The sequence below is a fragment of the Bos indicus genome, chromosome 28 (assembly GCF_029378745.1).
Source record: "Bos indicus isolate NIAB-ARS_2022 breed Sahiwal x Tharparkar chromosome 28, NIAB-ARS_B.indTharparkar_mat_pri_1.0, whole genome shotgun sequence".
NCBI lineage: Eukaryota > Metazoa > Chordata > Mammalia > Artiodactyla > Bovidae > Bos > Bos indicus.
In genome coordinates this window covers 8,464,501-8,491,843 of record NC_091787.1, presented here as the reverse complement: position 1 = coordinate 8,491,843, position 27,343 = coordinate 8,464,501, and the positions used below count along the sequence as shown (strand labels likewise).

At 47.7% G+C, this 27,343-nt stretch overlaps 1 protein-coding gene across 1 annotated transcript in view; it reads left to right on the top strand.

Annotated features, from left to right (window-relative positions):
- The window catches only part of GNG4 (G protein subunit gamma 4), a 68,891-nt gene that overhangs the window by 6,864 nt on the left and 34,684 nt on the right, over positions 1 to 27,343 (top strand). The window contains exons 2-3 of the mRNA XM_070782344.1: positions 21,536 to 21,644; positions 24,229 to 24,337. Coding sequence (XP_070638445.1) covers positions 24,239 to 24,337 — 99 coding nt within the window. The 5' untranslated portion in view covers positions 21,536 to 21,644; positions 24,229 to 24,238. The remainder of the gene's footprint in view (positions 1 to 21,535; positions 21,645 to 24,228; positions 24,338 to 27,343) is intronic.

Genomic DNA, 27,343 nt, shown 5'->3' with positions numbered 1-27,343 from the left:
TAAACCGGCCTTCGTTAGCCTCCTGTATTTTCTTCTGCAGCTGAATTTTATCTGACAGGACAGGATCACCGGAGTCTTCTGCTGACTTGGACTTTGGGTTCCCGGGTGACCCTACCACCCCAGCCGTGTCTCTGAGGGGCTTCACCTCATCTCCCTTGCAGTTGGGGTTTGATATTTCAGCTGCATTCTTCTCCACCTGGTTGGTCTTGTCGAGTTGTGCCTGTTTCTGGCTGTTTCCCACGGACCTTTCTGTGCTTCGTCCATCCACGTGCAGTGTGTGTGACCACAGCTGTGTCTCTACACCCTTAGACCTGTTAAGAGGAGATCGGACAAAAGCACTGTGTGTCCTGTCCAGGCCCCAGGTCCACTGTGCTCTCCTCGGGGTCACACACCTCTGAACTCCCCAGCTTCTCTCCTTGTGCTGAAAGCTGTTTTAGTGAACAGTGTCTGAAATAAGTTGATTGTTGGCCTGGACCCAGACACGTTTTCTTGGTCAGGGGATTTGTCCCCACGGAGTCTGCCGATCCTCACTGTGACCAGCCTTCCTAGGGAGGCCAGCCTTTCTCTGCTTTTCCTGAGCTTTACAGCTGAAAACTACATTCATCCAGATTGCTGAACACCAGAAAAGGACTTTCACAATGCATATATTTTGCTGAAAGTGGTAGATGTGTGGCTGATAGACTGTATGTAAACCATACATTTTTTTTTCCCACTGGAGGGAACTCTTTAAAAATGTGGCCTTTCTCTTCCGATTTTATTTTATGTTTTATTGAAGCATAGTTGATTTGCAATATTGTGTCAATTTCTGCTGTGCAGCAAAGTGACTCAATTGTACATATACGTATATATATATATTCTTTTTCATATTCTTTTCCATTATAGTTTTTCTTAGGATATTGAATATAGTTCCCTGTGCTACACAGTAAGACCTTGTTCATAAATCATACATTTTCAAGATGTTCATTTACTGAGGACTTCCCAGTGGTCCAGTGGCTACAACTCCACACGCCCAATGCAGTGGGCCTGGGGTTCAATCCCTGGTCAGGAAACTAGATCCCACACGCCACGACTAAAGATAATGCGTGCCGCAACTAAGACTGGTACAGCCAACTAAATAGACAAATACTTTAAAAAAAAAAAATGATGTTCATTTACTGAATGTGGGGCAAGCAGTTGAGTTCATGCACTAGGTATTCTGGGCACAAGCAATTTAAAGATGAATAAGACATGTCTTTCAAAGAACTCATAATCTAGAGGGAAATACGTGTGTGTAAACAGCTCACCCACCCCAGGTTAACACTGTGACGGCCGCATTTAAAGTGCTGTGGGAGCAGTGAAGCTGGGAGCATCGCTTCTTCCGGGGAGTGGCGGGCACAGCAAGAACCTGACAGCAAGCTTAGCTCTTAAACTGGCCCTGGAAAGCTGAGTCAGAGTTTTCAATCCAGACAAAGGAGAAGGGGCCTTCTAAGCAAGAGGGGCCAGGCTGTGTGAAGGCTCAGAGTCAGGAAAGTACAGCAAGGAGCGGGGAGCAGGCAGAGCAGAGCCAGGGGATGAAGACTCATGAGTGGCAGGTGGAAGCGTGTTTTCTGGAGGAGCAGGCCCCGGGGCAGGTGTTCAGCAGATGCAGGATTTAGCAGGGCCCAGCCCTGGTGCTCTGCACCTGCTGTGAGGAGTAAGTAGGAGATGGAGGGCAGGGAGAGCTGCCCTCCAGGGGAGCAGAAGTCTGGCTGCAGATGTCTGGCTGCAGATGGAACCACAGCCACTGGTACCCAGGTGGTAACAGGTGGTGGGTGAGACTGCCCACCTGGAGGGTAGAAGGGAAACCAAGTAGTGAGGCTTCAGAGAACAGATGCAAAGTTTGGGACAAAACAAAAGCGATTCTATAGAATACATGCTGTTTCTACTGCAAGTTCTCTTATCCCTTAGAAGGGACCCACCCCGCTGCCCAGCAGTCCCTGAGCCTGCTCAGCCCGCCCCTCTTCGAAGCCACAGCAAACCACCACCACCCCGCTTCCCTGGATGACTCATTCTCTCTGCCGTTGGAGCAGTTGCAGCCCTGCTCCTTGTTTACGATTCCTTGGTCCCCCTGATGTGGCGGGTTTGATCCGAGGCTGCTCACGCCACCTCTCACCACTCGCTGACGTCGGGGATGACGGTTTATTAGCCTTCAATGAGAACGTGTCTCTCCCCAAGGGTGAGTCTCTGTTTTCTGTGTTTCCAGAACCTCCTGGTCACCCTCTATTCACCCCCAAGCTCTGGTGGCCCCTGGCCAGGCTTCACGGTAACCATGGCAACTCACCTAAGCCGCCCACAGATTGGCCCAGGGCCCGGGTCCAGCCTGGGCTCCCTCTGGTTTTCATTGTGAAACGTGCCCCTAGTGGGGCTTCTGTCTCTCTCTCTTTTTCACAGTCCTCACTATCTGTTCTGCTGATTTTTCCTCACTGCATGTTCCAAGTGTGAGGAATGCAGAGTGGAAGAGGCAGGCAGTGGAGGGGAGGGTCAACAGTTGTGGCTCCTAGACTCCACAGCACAGGCTTAGTTGCTCTGTGGCATGTGGGATCTTCCCAGATCAGGGATCGAACCCATGTCTCCTGCATTGGCAGGTGGATTCTTTACCACTGAGCCACCAGGGAAGCCCCCAGGATTGTCTTTTGAGTTTTACAAACCTCTGATGGTCTCTGTGGGTCCTTCTTCCTTGCGTCTGATCACCCCCAGCTTGCCCAAGCATCCCAGAGGCCCATTTCCCAGGCTGGTCTCTCCCACTTCCCCCACCCCTCCCCCGGAGCCAGGAGATGTAACTCCCAGCAAACACCACCTGCAGGAGCTCAGGTTTTCCGGAAACTCAAGGATGCCTGCATGCATCAGTTTCACGAGATAGCCTCCTCGATGGGGAAATCAGCTACTCGCCCTGAAGACCTGCTTCCGCACAGTGCATACTTGACCTTAGAACACAGACATCCCCTCCCAACTCCCTTCCCGCAGCGAGCAGCACCCCATGGTCCTGAGCACCCTGCAGGTGGCGCCCTTGTTTGCTCTGGAGTCAGGAAGCACCCTTGGTTATTGATGAGACACGCGAAGGTTGCTGCATGCCTGGTCTCCCACTGCGACGAGGAAGGTCTGCTTCTCAGTGCTGACTGCTCTCCTTACACACGCCCCCCAGGCCCCTGGGTTGTCTTGTTCTGCTCACCTTCTCTCTCAACACAGGGGTCTAGAGACAGGTCAGTCCCAGCCTTTCTCTGCTCCCTTTCTAGGTGCCTTTGGGGTCCTCGCATAGATGAGAGGGGCTTCCCAGGCGGCGCAGCGATAATCAATCTGCCTGTCAATGCAGGAGACCAGGGTTTGCTCTCTAGGTCAGGAAGATGCCCTGGAGTAGGAAATGGCAACCCACTTCAGTATTCTTGCTGGAGAGTCCATGGACACAGGAGCCTGATGGACTACAGTCAGCGGGGTTGCAAGAGTCGGACATGATGGAAGGACTGAGCACATAGATGAGAGACTCCCTAGTACAGTTCAAACGGTTGGCACCCAAAACTCCTTTCTGAGGAGGGCTTTCAGAATCTACTTTCAAGTGAAAAGCAAAACACCTCTCTTTCTCTTCTCGCCTTAATAATCCTAGCTCCCGAGCAGGCATTGTGGATGCCTCTGGCCGACTGAGACGGCTTAAGTACAGGAAGCAGAATCCCTGCAGATGGTGACTGCAGCCATGAAATTAAAAGACGCTTGCTTCTTGGAAGAAAGGCTATGACCAACCTAGACAGCATATTAAAAACCAAAGATGTCACTTTACCAACAAGGTCCGTCTAGTCAAAGCTATGGTTTTTCCAGAAGTCATGTATGGATGTGAGAGTTGCACTGTAAAGAAAGCGGAGCTCCAAAGAACTGATGCTTTTGAACTGTGGTGTTGGAGAAGACTCTTGAGAGCCCCTTGAACAGCAAGGAGATCCAACCAGTCAATTCTAAAGGAAATCAGTCCTGAATATTCATTGGAAGGACTGATGCTGAAGCTCCAGTACTTTGGCCACCTGATGCAAAGAACTGACACATTGGAAAAGACCCTGATGCTGGGAAAGATTGAAGGCAGGAGGAAAAGTGGACGATAAAGGATGAGATGGTTGGATGGCATCACTGACTCAATGGACGTGAGTTTGAGCAAGCTCAAGAGTTGGTGATGGACAGGGAAGCCTGGCGTGCTGTAGTCCATGGGGTTGCAAAGAGTCAGACGTAGCTGAACAACTGAACTGAACAGGGAAGCATGGAAATAAAGCACAGACGAAGTGTCAGAATATTCTCCTTCTACACCCTAGTCTGGACTCACCTGTTTAGGGAAAGGAAGGACCCTCAGGGTCCCTGAGATGGAAGTGAAAGGAAAGATTCCTAGCTATTACCCGAGCAGTGTAGTGAGGCCAGATAATCAACCACTGACTGGCTGGTTAAAGGAAGTTAAGGGACTTAAGTTACCACCCCTCTGCCAGCCTGCAGCTTCCTCAGGGTGGTACCTAGAATTACTGCAAGAGTTCTCTAAATTCGCATCTCCACCGGGAACCCTGTAGACTGAACACAGGATGCTGTGCTTTTGAATTGTTGCTGTTGTGTCCGACTCTTTGCAACCTGATGGACTACAGCATGCCAGGCTTCCCTGTCCTTCACTGTCTCCCAGAGTTTGCTCAAACTCATTTTCATTGAATCGATGATGCCATCCAACCATCTCATCCTGTCGCCCCGTTCTCCTCCTGTCCTCAATCTTCTCCAGCATCAGAGTTTTTCCAGTGAGTCAACTCTTTGCTTCAGGTAGCCAAAGTATTGGAGCTTCAGCATCAGTTCTTCCAATGAATGATCAGGGTTGATTCCTTTAGGATTGACTGGTTTGATCTCCTTGCAGTTTAAGAACTCTCAAGAATCTTCTCTAGCACCACAGTTTGAAAGGATCAATTCTTTGGCACTCTGCCTTCTTTATGGTCCAACTTTCACATCTGTATATGACTACTGGAAAAACATAGGTTTGTCTATATGGATGTGATGTCTCTGCTTTTTAATGTTCTGTCTAGGTTTGTCATAGCTTTTCTTCCAAGGAGCAAGTGTCTTTTAATTTCATGGCTGCAGTCACCATCCACAGTGATTTTGGAACCCAAGAATGTAGAATCTGTCACTGTTTCCACTGTTTCTCCATCTATTTGCTATGAGGTGATGGGACCAGATGCCATGACCTTAGTTCTTGAATGTTGAGTTTTAAGCCAGCTTTTCACTCTCCTCCTTCATTCTCATCAAGAGGCCCCTTAGTTCCTCTTTGATTTGTGCCATTAGAATATTATCTGCATATCTGAGATAGTTGATATTTCCCCCAGCAGTCTTGTTTCCAGCTTGTGATTGATCCAGCCTGGCATTTCACATGATTTACTCTGCATGTAAGTTAAATAAGCAGGATAATAATATACAGCCTTGATGTACTCCTTTCCCAATTTTGAACCAGTCTCTTGTTCCATGTCTGGTTTTAACTGTTGCTTCTTGACTTGCATATAGGTTTCTCAGGAGACTGGTAAAGTGGTTTGTATTCCCATCTCTAAGAATTTTCCGGAGTTTGTTGTGATCCACACAGTCAAAGGCTTTAGCATAGTCCGTGAAGCAGAAATAGACATTTTTCTGGAATTCCTTTGCTTTTTCTATCACCCAGTGGATGTTGGTGATTTGATCTCTGGTTCTGCCTTTTCTAAATCCAGCTTGAACATCTGGAAGTTCTCAGTCCACCTACTGTCAAAGCCTAACTTGCAGTATTTTTGGCATTGCTTTTCTTTGAGATTAGAATGAAAACTGACCTTTCCAGTCCTGTGGTCACTGCTGAGTTTTCCAAATTGTCTGGCATATTGAGTGCAACACTTTAACAGCATCATCTTATAGGATTTGAAATAGCTCAGCTGGAATTCCATCACCTCCGCTAGCTTTGTTCATAGTGATGCTTCCTGCACAGTGATAAGGTAACAATGAATCTCAGTCTATTACTGAGTTCTTTAGATCATTTTATATCTCCTGAGTCAGTGGTTATCAAAAGTACTGACATAAAGGGGACTTCCCTGGTGGTCCAGGGAGACTCTGCACTCCCAATACAGGAGACCTCGGTCAGGGAACTAGACCTGGCATGCTGCCACTGAAGATCCCGCCTGCCACAACTAAGACCTTATGCAGCCATGTATATAAATGAATAAGTACTGCCATAAAGGGAGCTGCATTTTTCATTACTAGTATTGTTTTGGAAGGGACCCGTATGCTTAAACTACTGAAACCAGGGTTTGTGAAATCCCTTCCGTTTCTAACACTCTGGTTCATTAACAGTGTCTTCTTAAGGTAAACGTTCTAAATATGCAGGAATTCCCTGGTGGCTCAGACAGTTAAGAATCTCCCTGCAGTGCAGGAGACCGGGTTCGATCCCTGGATCGGGAAGATCCCTGCAGAAGAGAACAGCTGCCGACTCTGGTTTTCTTGCCTGGCGAGTCCTGTGGAGAAATATCTTTGCTGTCGACGTTTTCCTCATTGCTTTCCTGCATCAGCCTCTGGCCTCAGAGCAGGAAGACTCTCTAAGCAGCTTTCCTTTCTTCCACAGGCAGTGAGTGCAGACCCTCAGGGGAGGGGTCTTCCCCAGGTAGGTGTAGAGGGCAGTTCTGAACCTGGCTGTTGGTCCCTCACCCTCCCTGGCCAAGTGGGAACTAGTTAGCGATCAGTGGGGTGAACTGCGCCATCACACAGGGACCCCACCTCCCCACCCCTCTCTGCTTTGGAGTCTCCTCCCATCCCCAGGTGAGCCTTTGTTTGAGCAGAGCTTCATTTTATCTGCTTATCAGATTAGGGTACTGTTGTTTTTTTTTAACTTTTTATTCTGTATTGGGGCTTGCCAGGTGGTGCTAGTGATAAAGAACCCGCCTGCCAGTGCAGGAGACATAAGAGACGTGGGTTCGATCCCTGGGTCAGGAAGATCTCCTGAAAAAGGAAATGGCAACACGCTTCAGTATTCTTGCCTGGAGAATCCCATGGGCACAGGGGCCTGGGCGGGCTATGGCCCATAGGACTGAAAAGAGTCAGACGCAACTGAAGTGACTTAACATGCATGTAATAGCCAATCAACAGTGTGATGGTTTCAGGTGAATAGCGAAGGAGAGATTGGGGGGAGTCCCTTGTATGGCCAAGTCCCTAGCTGTTCACAGGACATTGGTCTTTGCATCCTTCTCTATTTACTTACAGAGATTTTGTATGTGAGCTGGACCACTTGTATCATTTCCTTACTTTAAAAAAAAATGTCTTTATTGAGCTTGTTACAATATTGCTTCTGCTTTATGCTTTTTAATTTTTTGGCTGTAAGGCATGTGGGATGTTAGTTCCCTGACCAAGGATTGAACCCACACCCCCTGCATTGGAAGAGGAAGTCTTAACTGCTGGATCACCAGGGAGGTCCCCATTTTCTTGCTTTTTATAGTCTTTTCTCAGTTAGACTTTTCCCATCTCAAATGCCTCTTCACAACAGCCAGTTGACTTCTGATTAAAAGGAGAAATAGCCAGAGCCAGCCTCCCCGGCCCACTGTCTTACTCAGACATGGCTCAGAGCGTTCCCAGTATGGTCCAGCCATTTGGTACAGGAGGAGCTTTTTCTCCTCCAGTGCTTCATGTAGGGAAGCTGGCACAGGTCAGATCAGCTCAGCATCTCCCAGGGGCTGTGGCTCCTTTGGCTGCTGGGAACAGAGAATTTATCTCTGCTTGCCTCCAGCCCCAGCCCTGCCGATTGCCACCACTTCCTTTCCTTGAGGACTACTCTCCACAAACAACTGCTTTTACTGGGATCTTCAGCAGGGTGTTGATACATTAAAGAAAAACTCAGGTCAGACTCTTTTTTCTTGGAAAATACCCAGATTATTTTCAGGCTTTTTAAATGTGACCTGTTTTTTTTTTTTTTTTTTTTTCTTCCACTGCTGATAACATTTTCTCCTCCATGCATAGTTCACTTGAGCCCCACAAAACATTCTGTCTGCAAAGTATGAGTAACTGCCTTGGAGAAATCCCGTTAATGCACGTGACAAAGGATTGGCCCTGTTAGTCGGTGTCAGTTCTTCCTTCCTTCCTAAAAAAATTATTATTTTTACATTTTGGTTGTGCTGGGTCTTTGTTGCAGCGCATGGATTCCCTAGTTGTTGCGCACAAGCTTTGCTGCCTCAGAGATAATGTGGGATCTCAGTTCCCCAACCAGGGATTGAACCTGCGTGCCCTGCTTTGGAAGGCTGAGTCTCAACCACTGGGCCACCAAGGAAGCCCCGTTCCATCCTCTTTATAAAGACAGCTGACTTTGAGTTGTCATTTGGTCTTACAAATTCTCTTCTTCTAGAAGGAAAATTGCATTACTGTGTTCTTCTTTTTCTTTCAAGATCAAGACGTGAAGTTGTTGTTGTTTAATCACTAAGTCATGTCCGACTCTTTGTGACCCCATAGATGGTAGCCCACAGATCCCTCTGTGCATAGAATTTTCCAGGCAAGAATACTGGAGTGGGTTGCCAGTTCCTCCTGCAGGGGATCTTCCTGACCCAGGGATCGAACCCACGTGTCTTGCATCTCCTGCATTGGCAGGAGGATTCTTTACCACTGCACCATCTGGGAAGCCCAGTTTGCATCTACTAACTCTAAACTCAGTCCACCCTACCCCTTCTCTCCCTTTCCCTTGGCAGCTACAAGTCTCCTCTCTGTCTGTGAACTTTATCTTTTGTGGATAGGTTCATCTGTGTCAAATGTCATATTCCACATATAAGTGGTATCATATGGTATTTGTCTTTCTCTTTTGACTTCACTTAGTGTGATAATCTCTAGTTGCATCTGTGTTGTTGCAAATGGCATTATTTTGTTCTTTTTATGGTTTAGTAGTATTCCATTTTCTATATGTAGCACATCTTCTTTATCCATTCATCTGTCAGTGGACATTTAGGCTGCTTCCATGTCTTGGCTATTATAAATAGTGCTAACTACGAACAATGAACATAGGAGTGCACTTATCTTTTTGAGTTAGTGTTTTGAGGAACCTCCATACTGTTCTCCATAGTAGCTGCACCAACTTACTGGCAGTGTAGAGGGTTCCCTTTTGTCTACACCCTCTCCAGCCTTTGTGTTTTTGTAGACTTTAATGATGGCCATTTTGACCAATGTGTAGTCATGCCTCATTGTAGCTTTGATTTGCATTTCTCTAATGATTAGCAATGTTGAGCAGCTTTTCATGTGCCCATTGACCATCTGTAAGACATGGAAGAGTCTTAAATGCATATTACCAAGTAAAACAAGCCAATCTGAAAAGGTCATATACTGTATGATTCCAACTATTTGACATTCTGGAAAAGACAACGTCATGGAGACAATAAAAAGACAAGTGGTTGCCAGGGACTGCCAGAACGCTGAGGATTTCTTTTTTAACTGACTGTTTTTTAAGAGCAGTTTTAGGTTCACAGCAGAACTGAACACAAGGTACAGAGTTCCCAGGGACCCCCACTCCCACGTGTGTACAGCCTCCCCGCTATCAGCGTCCTCAACAAATCAGGCACAGCTACAGTTATAAACAGACACTGACACACATCATCACCCAACGCCCACAGTTGACATCTGGGTTTATTCTTGGTTTCGTACATTCCATGGGTTTGGACAAATTCTCGGAAGAGTTTTTTGGCGGTGAGACTGTTCTGTTAGATTCTGTGATTGTGGATACATGTCATTATACATGTGCCGCTCCCCTGCGAGGAGCTGCTTTCAAGGCCAGTTCTTCCCTAGGTTCAAGAGAGCCACTGGTGTGTTACGGGTTTTCCCAAGAGCCACAGTTTACTCTCTGTCCTTGTCTCTGGTGTTCAAGAGCCAGTTTGTAAATAGCACCCTTGACCAAGACTAATAGCAGGTTGCTAAAGGTGAGACAGAACGGTGATGGAGCCGAAGACAACAAAGAAATCTTATTTGATCTGTTTTACTCCTGAACTCTCATAGGAAACTAATAATACTGGAAATAATTGACATATGCACACACACAATATAGAGTAAAATATTGATGCTTTCTAACAAAATCATCTTTTTTTTTGAAAAGATGAATTCTCCAGAAATGTGAAAATGAATGGTTTGCCCTAAGAATGCCTACAGAAAATTTGTTCTTAAATAATGCTAGGAGCAGACATATGAGAGCATTTATCCTTTTCTCAATCAAGAATTACATGGAAAACTCGAAAGTATCATCTTCTGTCAGCCACTTTCCATTTTGGAAAGGAGCTTTTCTGTTGAAATAATGTCATGTCAAAGTGGGGTGCGACACAGTCTGACCTACACCAGGCTCTTTCTAAAGGCTTACCTGGGCCCCGTGACCCTGTTCTCCTGTCTGACGTCTCCCTGTTAGAATGGGGATGTCTGTCTTATGCCTGTCACTGTGGTATTTTGGAAGCAGATAACTTGTCTGATTTCACAGGTTCACAGCTGGAGAGGCATTTTTTTCTTCCAGATGAATCACAACTCAAGTTCTTACCCACACTTGATTTAGATGACATTTAGATGAGAGTTTGGACTTCAAGTCGATGCTGAAATAGATTAAGACTTTTGGCCTGTTGGGATGGGATGAATTTATTTTCTTGTAGGAAGGACATGAGTTTGGGGGGACCCAGAGGGTAAAGGGTAATGAGCGGAATTGTGTGCCACATGAAATTCAGAATGACTTTGTTTGGAGATAGGCTTTTAAAGAGCTAATTAATGGGGTCATGTGGTGTCTTTATAAAAAGAAGTTAGGACACCGTCACACACCGAGCAAAGACCGTTTGAGGCCACAGCGAGAAGGCAGCCACCTGCGGGCCACGGAGAGGGTCCTCAGAAGAAACCAGCCCTGCCTGGAGACCCTAAGCCAAAGCCCAGTTTCTTGTCTTTTCCAGCCTCTAGAGGCTACATGTCTTCCTTGAGGTCCCCCTCCCATCTTCAGAGCCAGCCAGCAGTTGCAGCATCTTCAGATTTCCGGCTGTGACACCAACCCTCCCGCCTCCTTCAGCATCTCAGCATCATGGTCCAGCTTAAGCAGCTTGGACATGTAACCCAGCAGGCAGAAAAGAGGTGACTTCATGCTCTGTGAGGGCTGATGTAAAACTGTGCTTAGTCATTCAGTCGAGTCCGACCCTTTGAGAGCCTGTGCATGGGATTCTCCAGGCAAGGATACTGGAGTGGGTTGCCATTCCCAACTCCAGGGGATCTTCCCAACCCAGGGATCGAACCTGGGGTGCCTATGTTGCAGGTGGATTCTTTATTGTTTGAGCCACCAGGGAGGCCCACAGTGTAAAAGCAGTAGAGCACCATTAGACTCTTAAATAAATAATTTATTTACTTTTTGGCAGCACTGGGTCTTCGTTGCTGTGCGGGGGCTTTCCCTAGTTGCCATGAGTGGGGGCTACTCCCTAGCTTCTCACTGTGGTGGCTTCTCTAGTTGCCAGGCACGGGGTCTAGAGCACGAGCACCGTTCCTCCAAGGCATGAGCGATCTTGAAGTTCTGGAACCCATGTCCCCTGTATTGGCAGGTGGGTTCTTAACCACTGAACCACCAGGGAAGCCGCTCTATATTCGACCTTTTAATACTTGTTCCTGTCGAGTAGGACTTTGGACTCCATCTGAAAGGGCCAAAGAAAAACTTAGGGAGTCTGGGCTGGAGGATCACAGGGAAGATGAATCTTTTGTTTATTTTCACCAGTTCATCAAGCGCTCTTAAATATGACAGCTGGTCTGCCAACCTTCTCTAGTTTTTTTTGGCTTTAGTTCACTTCAGTTCAGTCGCTCAGTCATGTCTGACTCTTTGCGACCCCATGAACCGCAGCATACCAGGCCTCCCTGTCCATCACCAACTCCCGGAGTCCACCCAAACTCATGTCCATTGAGTCCGTGATGCCATCCAGTCATCTCATCCTCTGTTGACCCCTTCTCCTCCTGCCCTCAGTCTTTCCCAGCATCAGGCTCTTTTCCAATGAGTCAGCTCTTCACATCAGGTGGCCAAAGTATTGGAGTTTCAGCTTCAACATCAGTCCTTCCAATGAACACCTAGGACTGATCTCCTTTAGGATGGACTGGTTGGATCTCCTTGCTCTCCAAGGGACTCTCAAGAGTCTTCTCTAATACCACAGTTCAAAAGCATCAATTCTTCAGCGCTCAGCTTTCTTTATAGTCCAACTCTCACATCTATACATGACCACTGGAAAAACTGTAGCCTTGACTAGATGGACCTTTGTTGACAAAGTCATGTCTCTGCTTTTTAATATGCTGTCTAGGTTGGTCATAACTTTCCTTCCAAGGAGTAAGCGTCTTTTAATTTCATGGCTGCAGTCACCATCTGCAGTGATTTTGGAGCCCAGAAAAATAATAACAGGTCAGCCACTGTTTCCACTGTTTCCGCATCTATTTGCCATGAAGTGATGGGACCGGGACCAGATAAGAAGGGCAGTCACCAGGGGACTGGTAACCAGCAGGCTCCAGCACCGTTCAGACTCAGCGTGTTTCTCCTAAGGACCCTTTGTCTCAAATCTACTCCACTACATACCATGCTGAACGATTCTTACCCTGTGCCTGGTTAGCCTCAGTGTGATTATTATTAGATCAGGCAGATGATATCAGGCAATCAAGATGTAAATTGAGTAATTGAGACCCAGATTGTAAAATGCACCAAGCTTGACTACAACTGTATTTAATTTGCAAAGTAGCTCTAGTAGGAGCCGGAGTGGCCCTGCCCCTGCTCAGAGGACCAAGGGGACCTGTTCCCATGAAGACGTGGAGCTCAAGTGATCCAGTACGTGTAACAGCACCTGCTTCTCTGCCACTGCCCTCCAGTGGTCCAGACGTCATCTCCATCCCAAAATGACTGAGAAAGAGCAAAGGTTGTCATGTGAGGCTAAACACACCACTTGGGCTTCCATATATACATATAGAAGTCTGCACCCTCTGCCACTTTAGCAGTTGTGAATCTTGGGGTGATTTAGTGATCCTTTGTTTTGAAGCAGATGTGACCTGCGTTATTGTGGGGGGCGGATGAGGGATGAGATACTCCACAAGGTGCACTCTGCATGATATCTTGGTGACAATTGTGAACCAATTTATCCAAAAGCTGAGGAGAAGGGATCCTAGATGATGACTCTGAATGTCGGGAGAGCCTCTCCCCAATTTTCGTGCCAGAAGCATTGTCACCTGTGGGTCAAGCATCGGACAGGATCTCAGGGTGACAAAGTGACTTCCTTACATTCTACCTGTAGCCCCTTTAACCTGTGGGGACTGGATCAGAGAGCAGATCTACGTGAAGACACCATGTGGGACTGGAAACTGGCTCCAGCCCCAGGCCTGGCTATTAATCCAGGGTTATTCTGGGGCTCTCTCTCCAGTGATCTGATTCTTTCCTGAGCACCCCGGAGACTCAGCAGGCTGACCCCACCGGTCTGTGTCCAGAAATGTCATCCAGACATGAACACAGCTTCTCACGGTGGAATCCTTGCTATAATCGATGCCTCCTTGTATTGGGTTTTCTAAATAGAATTTCTCAAGTTAGTAAAAAAAAAAAAAAAATTTATTGACTTATAGTTGATTCACAAGCTTGTGTTAATTTCTGTTATACAGCAAAGCAAGTCAGTTTTACATATATACTCTTTTTCATATTCTTTTCCATTATGGTTTATCGCAGAATATTAAATATCATTCCCTGTGCTGGACAGTGGGACCTTGTTGCTTATCCATTCTATATATAATGCTATAATTGGCATCTACTAATCCCAAAGCCCCAATCCTTCCCTCCCCACCCCTTGGCAACCACAAGTCTCACCTGTATCTGTGGGTCTGATTCTGTTTTGTAGATACGTTTGTTTGTATTGTATTTTAGATCCCACATGTAAGTGATACCATACGGTATTTGTCGTTCTCGTTCTAACTTACTTTGCTTCGTATGATGATCTCTAGGCTCATCCATGTCGTTGCCAATGGCATCCTTTCATTTTTTAATGGCCAAGTGCTGTTCATTTCACCTGTGTACACACCTTCTTTTCCACGCATCTGTTAATGGACGTTTAGGTTGGTTCCATGTCTTGGCTACTGTAAGTAGTGCTGCTGTGAACACAGCAGAGCGTGTATCCTTTTGAATCGGAGTTTGTCCAGGCGTGTGCCCAGCAGTGGGACTGCTGGGTCACGTTTCAGCTCTATTTTTAGTTTTCTGAGGAGCCTCCGTGTTGTTTTCCCTAGTGGCTGGCCCGGTTTACATCCCCGCCAACTGTGCGAGAGAATTCCCTTATCTCCACACCTGCTCCAACACGTATTATTTGTAGACTTTTTACTGATGGCCAATCTGACCAGTGTTAAGTGATACTTCGTTGTGGTTTTTAATTGCATTTCTTTAATTGTTAGCGATGATGAGTTCTTTTCATGAGCTTATTGGCCATCTGTATGTCTTTTTAGAGAAATGTCTCTTTAGGTTTTTTGCTCATTTTTCCATTAGGTTGTTTTTTGGTTGTTGAATTGTGTGAGCTATTTGTGTATTTGGGGGATAAAACCCTGTTGGCCGCATCATTTGCAAGTATTTTCTCCCATTCGATAGGTTGTCTTTTCACTTTGTTTATTTTATTTATTTATTTATTTTTGCTGTGCAAAAGCTTGTAAGTTTGATTGGGTCCCATTTCCTTATTTTTGCTTTTATTTCTATTGCCTTGGGAGACAGACCTAAGAAAACATTGGTGTGATTTTTTGTCAAAGAATGTTTCATCTCTGTTTTCTTCTAGGAATTTTGTGGTGTCATGTCTTACATTTAAGTATTTAAGCCATTTTGAGTTTATTTTTGTTTATAATGTGAGGATGTTTTCTAGCTTCACTGATTTACATGCAGATAACTTTTCCAACCCCACTTGCTGAAGGATTGTCTTTTCCCCATCATATATTTTTGCCTCCTTCTTTAAAAATTAATATACTGTAAGTGTGTAGGTTCATTTCTGGTCTCTGTATGCTGTTCCATTGGTCCATTTGTCTGTTTTTATGCCAATACCATGCTGTTTGGATTACTGTAGCTTTGTAATATTGCCTGAAGTCTGGGAGGATTATGCCTTCAACTTTGTTCTTTTTCCTTAGCATCACGTTGGCAATTCTGGGCCTTTTATGGTTCCATGTAAATCTTAGGATTATTTGCCTTAGTTCTGTGAAAAATATCATGGATAATGTGATAGGGATCACATTAACTCTATAGATTGGGAAGTGTGACCATTTTAACAATATTGACTCCTCCTCTTTCCATTTCTTTGAGTCGTCTTAATGTTGTGTAGTTCTAAGCATTAAGTTAGTACTTTTGTCTCAAGACTCAAAAGTCTTTTCAAGGCCACAGTGTTTCCCTTGCACAGTCTACAGACTTCTACTGAAACACTTACCTGGTGCCCCAGTGGTAAAGAATCTGCCAGCAACGCAGGAGACCACCTGCCAATACAGGAGCTGTGCGATCGATCCCTGAGTTGGGAAGATTCCCTGGAGAAGAAAATGGCAACCCGCTTCAGTATCTTGCCTGGAGAAACCCATGGACAGAGGAGCCTGGCAGGCTATATTCCATGGGATCACGAGTTGGACACAACTTAGTGACTAAATCACCATCATTGGTTAGGGAGATGCAAAGCTGCTGGAACAGAGAGCCCCAGAAAGACAGGGATGTAAAATGCATAGAACTGTTTCTCTCCATCACCTCCAAGGCCAGAGGTGAGCAGCCCAGCTGGATGGGGCAGCTGAGCTGTAAGTGCATGTCAGAGACACAGGCTCCTTATAATCTGTTTCCCACGCCTGCCTCTGGGCTGTAGTCCTTAGTCTCTCCTGAGCACTGCAACCCCCTGAAGGACTGGTTAAACCATTTTCCACTCCCACTCAGCAGGTCTGAGTAGGGCTTGAGAATTTGCATTTCTGACAAACTCCCAGGTGATCCTAAGGCTGTTGGTCCAGGGATCCTGCTTGGGGAACTGCTGCCCAGGGGCCTGTCTTTGCCTGCCCTGGCTGATTGCCGACACATCCATGGTCCAGATTATGGAGTGGGGAAGGTGTGTGGAGGCACACACGCACACTCACACACACGCACGCAGTATTCTAAGGCCCAGGCGGGAAGTGGCAGCCTGTCTTTCCACTCATTTTCCACTGATGAGAAAACTCACAAAGCCACGCCTACCTGCTGGGGATGCTGGAGAAAGTCGAGGTCGTGGCCATGTCACTGAAAATAATCAATAAACAATCTATAATAGGAATAGGAAAGAATTCTATTGAAGCCGTACTGAAGATATAGCCCAGAAGACAGCCTCTCAAGGTATTCAGCACACTTTTATATCTTGTCAGAACAAAGAACATGAAACAAGTTGTGGATACATTCCTTCAAACTTTAAAAAACAAACAGACCAGCACGTACACAGCAAGGCGGCATGACCTTGGCACCTGGGAAGGGAGTCTTTGTTATCAAAGGAGTCCCAGCCTTAGTGTCCCAGGAAGAGGGGCATTTAATCTTTATCTTTCACATGGTCAGTGTGCCCTTTTCTTTAATATTTAAAGCAGATGTTTGGGGTCTTCCCCGAAAGTCCACTGGTTAAGACTCCAAGCTCCCAACACAGGGGGCACAGGTTTCATCCCAGGTCAGGGAACTAAGATCCTGCGTGCCACATGGCACAGCCTAAAAATAAATAAAAATAACAAAAATGCAATGAAAAAAATAAAGGGGCCAGAAAATGCAAGAGGATACTTAAACTTTTGGGGGAAAAATTTTTTTAAAGCCGCTGTACAATGTAGGTTTGATTGGCCACAAACAGTCTACTTTAGCTAGTCTAAAATTCAAGTCATGCATGTATGTAAGCAATAATGACCTCCCCATACCTCAGTATGTGAGCATCTGTTTTATCAGCTACAATTATATTATAATGAGAAAAGGGGAGAGTGGATTCTGTTGGATGCTTGTGTACACCTATGACCCTACAGTCCTGCTGTAGTTATTCTCCTCTGGCCCCTGAGCTCTCTCTGGGGACAGGCAAGCCTCGTGCCCCCTGGCCTCAGAGTCTTTCACAGAAACCCACACATATGCTCCGGTCCACATCAAGTCCTCTGGTTCTACATCCACTTAGAAATATATGCTGCATGTGTAAGAAGACATCCATCAACCTGATGCTTGGAACCACGTGTGACACCCCCGATGGAGACTGTGACTCTTGTTCCTCAAGGCCCAGCATTGCTGTCAGCAAATGCATGTGACTGCAGTTACCCTGCTTCACATCCAGGAGCTAAATTAGCTCCATTTAGGATCTGAAACAACAGCAGCCATGGATAATTAACATCACTGCTCTGAAGCTCGGATTTGCTCTTGCCCAGGCAAGAGTCATGTCCACGTGGACCTGGGTTGTGTTGGCTCTGGGAACCCAGGCGTCCATGTACCTCTGTGCTCCAGGGGCTCCTCCCAGCCCATGGCCACCTGGTAGATCTTCTCAGGCCCCCACAGTGAGACCACAGCATTTTGTTTAGGGATGAGTATGTTTTCCTCAGGAGTGGGGGAAATCTTTGGAAAACATCATGGTAACATTTAGTGCTATTAAAAAGCAGTGTTTTTTTACCATGTGTAAAATAGATGCTCGTGGGAAGCTTCTGTATAGCATGAGGAGCCCAGCTCGGTGCTCTGTGATGACCTAGAGGCGTGGGATGGTCGGGTGGGAGGGAGGTCCAGGAGGGAGGGGATATATGTATACGTACAGCTGATTCACGTGTTGTACAGTGGAAATAACACAACATTGTGAACAATTATCCTCCAGTTAAAGAAAGAAAGCATGTTTCAGCAACCAGATCAAGGAAGCCAGTGAAGAGCTGGGTTCCTGGCCATACGAACACCTGTCCTCCTTTGAGAAGCAGCGATGATCCTATAGCCCCTCAAGGGACCAGAGCGGCTGGTGGGCTGACATCTGAAAGACGCTCCAAGCAGCAGAGGGAAGACACTGTCTGCAAATGCCAAGTGGATGAAATCAATGCAGCTTTTTCCTGATGTGTGGTCTCTTAAAGTGCCACCGGAATTAATCGTCTGAAAGAGGAGTCCCCAAAGCTGGAAGGGACTGTGGCTCACATTGAGGGTCAGGAGAGCAGTGACCCCACCACCCGCCACCTTCGTTACCATCTCAGGTGTCTTGGGGAAAGTCTCGTCTTGGGCTCAAGATCTAGTCCAACAGAGGGCTTCTCCACCTACAAGGTACATGTGAATGACTCGGGTTAATGTGGATTCCACGCAGGCCTGGGTGGGGCTGAGATCCTGCGCCTGTCCCCCCAGCTCCCAGGGCTGCTGCTGTGGGTCCCTCCCTGCCCTGCTGATGGAGTGTGTGCCCTAAGGGGACCAGCTGGGACCCCACGTGACTCAGATGCACAGCAAAGCCTGAGAGCCAGTGGACTCGCACCTCGCTTGGAAGGCTTAGGATGTCAGGATCTCTCTGCAGAGCAGAGAGGGAAGTGGAGGTCTGGGTTGCTGAGGTGGGACCAGCTCCACGAGGAAGCATCCCTGGCCATGGAAGTCTTAGGTATGGCCATTGTCTGGCTCCTCATCTGGAGGGTCTCTAGGACATGTCTGTCCGTCTGTCTGGCTCCCTTTGGAAGATTATTGTGGGAGTGGGGATTCCTGGTGGAAACCCTGCTGGACCCTCCTTGGCTTCTCCAGTTGGGACCCCACTGGGCCCCCACAGTGACTGAAACTAACTAGCAGTGGAGATCCCACTTGGAAAACCCGTGGCTTGAAGACAGAGACGGAAGTGGGTCTCGAGAGGACTGTGAAAAAAAACAAGGAAATAGGCCAAAAAGAATTTTCTTTTTTTAAATTTATTAATGTTTACAGTGTTGTGTTGATTTGTGCTGTACAGCAAAGTGGTTCAAATATATATATGTTCTTTTTAAAATTCTTTTCCACTATGGTTTATCTCGGGATATTGATTATAGTTTCCTATTTTATACAGTAGGACCTTGTTGTTTATCCATCCTATATATAATAATTTACATCCATTAACCCCAAACTCCCAATCCATCCCTCCCCCATCCCCTCAGCAGCCACAAGACTCTCCTCTATGTCTGTGAGTCAGCTCGTTTTGTATATTTTATGCATATTTGTTTTGTATATTCTACACAAATGTAAGTTCATATGTGTTATATGTTAGTGTCCACATATAACTGGTATCAGTAAACTCTTTCTGACCTATTTAACTTAGTACAATAATCTCTGGGTTCATTCATGTTGCTGTAAATGGCATTATTTCATTCTTTTTTATGGCTGAGTAATACTCCATTGTATGTATGAACCACGTCTTCTTTATCCATTCCTCTGTTGATGGGCATTTATGTCGTTTCCATGTCTTAGCTGTTGTAAATAGCACTTCTGTGAACACTGGGTTGCATGTATCTTTTCAAATTACAGCCCCGAAAGGGTTTTCTAACAGCAGAGAATGAGAAAACAAAACAGGGAAGGAGATGAGGATAAGACTCCATAAAAGCCTAACAGCTTTTGGGGGATGAGAAACGTCTAGATGTAACAAATTACTGTGACAGGAAGAAACAATCACCTTGAAACAGAAGGCATTGGTGTCTGTGAAGCCGCACAACTGGCCAAACATCTCAAACCAAAACACGTTTGGAGGCCCCTCTAGCCTGGGGAATAAACAGCATTGTGAGTCTAGTCTGGCTTTGTTTTTGCTTTGTTTCTGGGATTTCCTTTAGGATCTCTGATGAAAGTGAAAGAGGAGAGTGAAAAAGTTGGCTGAAAATTCAACATTCAAACAAACCAAGATCATGGCATCTGGTCCCATCACTTCATGGCAAATAGATGGGGAAACAGTGGAAACAGTGAGAGACTATTTTCTTGGGTTCCAAAATCACTGCAGATGGTGAGTGCAGCCATGAAATTAAAAGACTCTTGCTCCTTGGAAGAAAAGCTACCTAGACAGCATATTAAAAAGCAGAGACATTACTTTGCCAACAAATGTCTGTATAGTCAAAGCTATGGGTTTTCCAGTAGTTAAGTATGGATGTGAGAGTTGGATCATAAAGCTGAGCACTGAAGAATTGATGCTTTTGAGCTGTGGTGTTGGAGAAGACTCTTGAGAGTCCCTTGGACAGAAAGGAGATCAAACCAGTCAATCCTATAGGAAATAAATCCTGAATAGTCATTGGAAGGACTGATGCTGAAGCTGAAGCTCTAATACTTTGGCCACCTGATGAGAACTGACTCATTGGAAAGACATTGATGCTGGGAAAGATTGAATGCAGAAGGAGAAGGGGATGACAGAGGATAAGATGTTTGAATGGCATCACCAACTTGATCAACATGAGTCTGAGCAAGCTCCAGAAGTTGGTGATGGACAGGGAAGCCTGGCGTGCTGCAGTCCATGGGGTCCCAAAGAGTCGGACATGACTGAGCGACTGAACTATACTGAAAGGAGATCAACCCTGAATATTCATTGGAAGAACTGATGCCAAAGCTCCAATACTTTGGCCACCTGATGATGTGAAGAGCCAACTCACTAGAAAAGACCCTGATGCTGAGAAAGATTGAGGGCAGGAGGAGAAGGGGGCGACAGAGAATGAGATGGTTGGATGATATCACCAACTCAATGGACATGAGTTTGAGCAAACTCCAGGAGATAGTGAAGGACAGGGAAGCCTGACATGCTGCAGCCCATGTGGTCACAAAGAGCCAGATAGGACTGAGCAACAACAACACTGGGATCCCAGGAGATGGATGCTGCAGGGCAGGGTGCTAGGAGTTCAGGGGGAGGGAGTTCCATTGTCCCAGAGTCGTCCTTTCTGGAAGAGGGAGTGTGTGTTAGTCACTCAGTCGTGTCTGACTCTTTGTGACCCCATGAACTGTAGCCCGCCAGGTTCCTCTGTCCGTGGGGATTCTCTAGGCAAGAATACTGGAGTGGGCAGCCATTCCCTTCTCCAGAGGATCTTCCTGACCCAGGGATCAGACCTGAGTCTCCTGCAGGAAGGCTTTTTGCCATTTGAGCCACCATGGGAAGCCCCAGAGGAGGGAAGTAAAGTGAAGTTGCTCAGTCGTGTACAACTCTTTGCGATCCCATTGACTATAGCTTACCAGGCACCTCCGTCCATGGAATTTTCCAGGCAACAGTACTGGAGTGGGTTGCCATTTCCTCCTCCAGGGGATCTTCCCAACCCAGGGATTGAACCCAGGTCTCCCGCATTGTAGGCAGATGCTTTACCATCTGAGCTACCAGGGAAGCCAATTTTCTTCATCTTCACATTTTTCTACAATGGGCATATTGTTTCAGAATTTAAGAAAATATAAACTGTTTCTGTTTGGCAGAGGTGGTCTGTGGCCTCTGGATGTTTCCTTGTGCTCTTTGTCAGCTTGGGGGCTTCTCTTCCCACCTTTAGCTCACCATCTCCCCTGTGGCCTGCTCCAGGAGAGACAGCTGCTGGCCGCGAGGACAGGACTTCGAGGGACGGGCTGTCTGGGGATCAGCTGGCTCCTGCCGCATTGGTGACCCATCTCTGGTTGTGCTTCCAGGCGAGCTCACAGCAGGGTCCTGACGCAGCCTCTCGTCTGTCGACTGTCAGCTGCTCCTGCCACCAGCTGGTCCCCGGCACAGGCCTGACACTCTGCCATCTCTCAGCAGGTGAGGACGTGAGGGGCCCTGTCTGAGAACAGGTTCTCCCTGGAGGGCGGGGGTCGCTGCTAGCAGTGCATGTGTGGGCCTGGGGTGAGACTGGCTGTCGGGATCCTTGATGTGTGGCCAGGGCCTCACGCCATCACTGCATTCTCAGCCCAGATGTAAGGCCCTTATGGAGGCTGTTTCACCCTTCATTTCACATTATCCCTCGTGTGAGTGGGTGATGGGGGAGCAGCAGGAGATACAAGCCATCTCCATGGGTTGCTGGCCTTGGCTTGGAAATCAAGCTGTGTCCTTCCCCACCTAGGAACAGAGATGTTACTCAGGCTAGCATCCATGGCCAGCTACTTGCTATGACAAAGGGGATGGGGGGGGGGGCTGTCAACCAACATCACCAATGCCGCCCCCTCCCCCCACAGTATAAGCTGCTCAGTCCCTTCAGGCCAAAGGCAATAGCTGTCTTTCAGAGATTTCCCGGAGAGACGGACTGCAGAGCTCTGCCAGCCAACACTTCACAAGGGTCTGTGGAGAGATAAGGCATGTTAGGGAGGATGGCTGAAAAGGCACGAAGACATCCACTCATCCAGAAACTGTAAAGACTGTCCTGAGTCAGGTCAGATCAGCAGTAGTGGGGATTGCAGCATCGTGCGCTGCCCTGCCCCCGACTCTGAGTTTACCAAATTACGCACCACAAAGTTGGCCGTCAGAACCTCCCCAGGCAAGCTGTCTGTGTGAGTGTATCCATGTGCCCGAGGAGAAAGATGCCTGACCACACACACCCACACACATCGTCACACTTGTACACCTGTGTGCACACTCACACCCCCCCACCCATACATCTTTATACCCACACCCCACTCACCTGCACACACTCACACACACCCTCACCTGCACACATTCACACGTACCCTTATACCCAGACGCGCACACAGTACAGAGGCCCCTCCTCCCTCTCTGCCTCCCCCGCTTCTCCCTTTCTTCCCGCCTGCGGATCCTGAGCTCAGCTTCCTCTAACCAGCCCCCTGGGTCCTGCCACCCCCAAGTCCCCTAACTTGCGAAAGCCCCAAGCTGGTGATGAGGAAAGAGAAGGATTGATTCAGAAATGGGGCAGGAGGATCAGGGCCTGAAGGCAATGATTTCAGGGTCGTTTTTCCCCTGTCAGTTGGGCTGGGGAGGCATGGAACTGGCCTGCATCTTCTCCCTCCTTTTGTGTGGACACAAGGATGCATAAACGGACACATTCACAGGGGGACCGCCGCACGCACAAGCCGGCAGAGTGTGCCCGTCAGGCCTTGGGCACAGGCAGGGACACAGCCCCAAACACACATGCAGAGATGCGCACACATCTCTGTAGAGTAGGGCGTCGGCAGCTGCTCCCCCAAGTTTCAAAACCCGTTCTGCTTCTCCTTCTCTTCTTGTTGAATAAAAGTTTGCAACCAAGAGAGGAACACAACCCTGTTAACTCTGACTTCAGTGGCTGCCAAGTATCACAACAGGCAAGTTTTATTTTTCAAACACTGGGAATAAATGAAGTTGACGTCAGGCCTCATCTGGGCCAGAGAGTCATTGCTTGAATGAGGAAACCCAGAGTGTGGTCTGCACACCCCGGGACCGGCCCAGCCCCCTCACACCTCCCTGTGCGCTACACAAAACCACTGTCGCCTATGAGACACACCCCCAGCTCTCAGGCCTGACCACGTAGGTCTCCAGGGAGTTTCTCATTAAACGGGGTAACAGTAATCTATGGCGTGTGCTTTCCTACAGAACAGTTAGCATCACAGGGGTCTTCCGTGCTTGGAATAGGGGATAGAGGGGTGTTTGTGTGTGTGTTATTTAAAAACAATATAAACTTTTTGGAATAATAGCAAATTAAAATGAATGATAAAGCAAGCTCTTGCAGGGGAAACGTGTGCTTTGCACTGTAAACGCTAGGGGGCGCTCTGTGAGAGGAAAGAGCCCTGAGCTAAGCGGCAGCGCTTTGCGTTTGAGTCCTAGACCAACAGGTCTTGGCTGTGGGAAGAAGCTCTTGGCTTTATTTCTCTGAGTTTTGCTCTTTCTTGATGTGCAAAACAAAACTCAGACTGTTTTGCCAACTTTTAGAGATGCTTGAGGAAAGAGTGAACGAATGTGTATGACAGTGGTGGAGTTCCCTGGTGGTCTGGTGGTTAAGACTCTGCGCTTCCGCTGCAGGGGGCACGGGTTCAATCCCTGGTCAGGGAACTAAGATCCCACGTGCCATGCAGCAAAAAAGAAAAAAAAAATGTGTATGAAGATGACTTATTACTAACAAATCACTGAACAAATGTCAAGGTATTCCTTATGGCAGTGGGGTGTAAGGATAGGAGAAAGACATGGGCTTCTGTTGTCAGGCTTTCTCAGCCCCAGCAACAGGGAGTGGATGGCAGGTGGCCCAAGAAGCCCATGTCTTGCTCCCATCACTCAGGTGATCCTCTGATCCCAGGAGGGTCTGCTCCCGTGACTCCCCAACCTGGACAGAGAAGCTGCAGAGGATGGGAGGGGGAGAAAGCTCAGGGGGACTCTGCTTTCAGACAACCAACTCTTCCAAACTCCTTAGCTTTGGTTGTTCCAGGGGCAGCAGAATGAAAGAAGGCATGTCCAATAACAGCACCGCCAGCATCTCCCAAGCCCGGAAGGCTGTGGAGCAGCTGAAGATGGAAGCCTGCATGGACAGGGTGAAGGTAAGCGTCACAGGCATGCCTGCCCTCTGACCAGCACTCCACTCACAACAGTACCCCCGGGTCCAAAGCAGCCGCGTGAGAGTGAACACGTCATCCCGTAGAGCATCCAGCCAACGCTGGCAGCTGTAACATTTACAGACAAGCGTTTGCTCCAGGGTTCCAAGCATGCCCGAGGAGCCAAGGGATGCAAAATATACAGTGTGTGTGAATTCCATAAGGAGTCGCCTAAAATAGACCCGTGTTCATCTCAGCTCTCAGTTGTCATGCCCGTAAGCGAGAGAGGGAGTTGAACCATGCAGTCCATCGTAGTTTTCCTGCCTGGTCCAGTGACTCGGAGATGAGACAACATCAGGTATTTTGACAGGGGTTCTGGGGGAAGTGCCGTGTCAAATCATGTATGCATCTGTCAGCTCCTCCTCGGGGGAAAGGGAAGGAGGGTACCAGCGTCCTCCTACCCTGTTCACTTCACTGAGGAGCCGAGATGTCTTCATGCTGGGGGAACAACGCCAGCTCTTCCCCAGGTGCCACTTCAAAGGGAGCAGGAGGCCAGGCGGAGCGAGAGGCCCTGAGATGCCGCTTAGTTAGGTTCATTGACTCGAATGGAGCTGGAAGTGCATAGGGCATCTGACAGCAGAAAACACCAGTCCAGTGTGTCTGTGCCCTGTGGGGACATAAAACCAGGGCTCTCAACCAAACAGGACAGAATCTGTGGGGCAGCGGGTGACTCCTACTGCCCTCTGTTGGTGGAGCAAGCAGTCCCTCCCCGAGGCTCCCACCCAGAGCTATGACCAGATAACACCAGCTCCATCAGTCGGCTTCCATTCATTCCCTTCCCCAGGGAGCTTCGGGTACCAGCTATCCAAGGAGGCAGCAACATGCCCAGTAAGTGACACGATGTATACAAAGCAAGAAGGGAATGCAGGATGATACACATCAGTCTAAGCGGACTGGCTGTATCTGCACATACTGATACCAGTTACAAATAAAACATCTTTAATCCCTAGCCTAGAGGAGGGAGCAAGAAAAGAAACAGTTCTAAAAGAGGAGGAGCCCAGTGGTGTAGAAATGGGTCTAAGGATGAGCATTGCAGACACTAGTAGTTCAGAGACAGGACAGACTTTTGCTGAGAGGACAAGGATGCGAGGGGATGCACTCGTTGGACAGAGATCCCTGAGCACCCGCTCTGCCCTTGGCACGGTCCTGGGCTAGAAAAACGAATGGAATGTTCCCATCACGTTGCTCAGAGAAGACTTCCTGGAGCCATGAGCTGGGGGTTGGTTGCGAAGTGACATGGGGGCGGAGGGAAGGCTAGTATGAGCTGACCGTGGCTCATTGCAAGCACTTGGACTTGACAGAGAAGCCGGTTGTTGTGCTGGGAAGGCAGCTGTGTGCACAGGAACAGGTCATGAAAACAGCTGGGGCCGTGGGATGACCTAATCACAATCGATAACGTTGCCAGAGGCCAGGGGGCAGCAGAAGCCGTTGCCTTGGTGGGGAGTTCTGGATTGTCAAGGAAGATGCTCTCCATGGTAACAGATCCTCTCTCATGACCATCAGCACCCCAGGAGTCATGGTGGAGTACATGTCCCCATGGGGAAGGGCTCTTCAGGAGTCACTGCCGGATATGTCAGTCTCCCAGAGAAGGAGCGGAGGTCACAGGGCAACTCAGAGTCCAGGGTGCTGTTCAGGTGGTGTCACAGGCTGGGCGGCCCGTTCTTGCAGTTCTGGGTTGTGGAACTGCAGCTCCTTGATCTCGTGAGAGGCCTCCCGGGGCCCCTACAGCCTCTATGGTGATTATAGGGCCCATGACAGGTCTGATTCTGAGCTGGCAGAGTTTGATCCCTGAAGAGATGATCTGGGGCTGCCTGAGGACAGAGGTGGCCCCAGGAACCACATCCCAGCCAGAGCTTCACAGTCACATGTGATTTTTTTGTTTGTGCTCACACAACCTCAAACGTTAAGTTTTTAAAATCGTGATTAGATACACATAACATATAATTTGCCATTTTTACCGTTTTTAAGTGTGTAATTTAATAGCATTATGTACATCCCCAACATCATGCGGTCATCCATTTCTAGAACCTTTTCGTTATTTCAAACAGAAACTCCACCCGTTAAACTCTCACTCCGCGTCCCCTGCTGCACAGCCCCTGGAAACCTCTCTTCTACTTTACATCTCTATGAATTTGGCTGTTCAGGGTACTTCGTTCCTAAAAGTGGAATCATGCAGTATTTGTATTTTGTGTACGGCTTATTTCACTTGGCATCTGCCTTCAAGTTTTGTCCGGTGTAGCCTGTGTCTGAATTTCATTCCTTTGTAAGGCTGAATAGTATTTCGTTACATGTATCTACCATATTTTATTTACTTATTCGGGTGTTGATGGACATTTGAGTTGTTTCCACCTTTTGTCAGTAATGCTGCTACGAACATGGAGTGCACTTGGGGCGGTGCTTTCAGTTCTTCCCTGTATGCAGCCAGAAGCGGCACTGCTGGGTCATATAGTAATTCTATGTTCAACTTTTTGAGGAACCACGATGTTGGTTTCCATGATAGCTGTACCTTTTTATATCCACCTCAACCTCACTCCTGGGTCAGGAAGACTCCCCTGGAGAAAGGAATGGATACCCGCTCCAGTTTTCTTGCCTGGAGAATTTCATGGACAGACTGGCCTGGTGAGCTGTAGTCCATAGGGTCACGAAGAGTCGAACACGACTCAGTGACTAACCCTTTTCACTTTCATCCCCAGCAATGCACAGGGGATCCAGTCGCTCCACATCCTCGCCAACACTTATTTTCCTTCTTAAAAATAATAGCCATTCTAACGAGTGTTAAGCTCACACTGGATTTTTAAGCACTAGACACCCCTTGGAGAAGGCAGTGGCACCCCACTCCAGTACTCTTGCCTGGAAAATCCCATGGACGGAGGAGCCTGGTGGGCTGCAGTCCATGGGATCGCTAGAGTCCAACATGACTGAGCGACTTCACTTTCACTTTTCACTTTCATG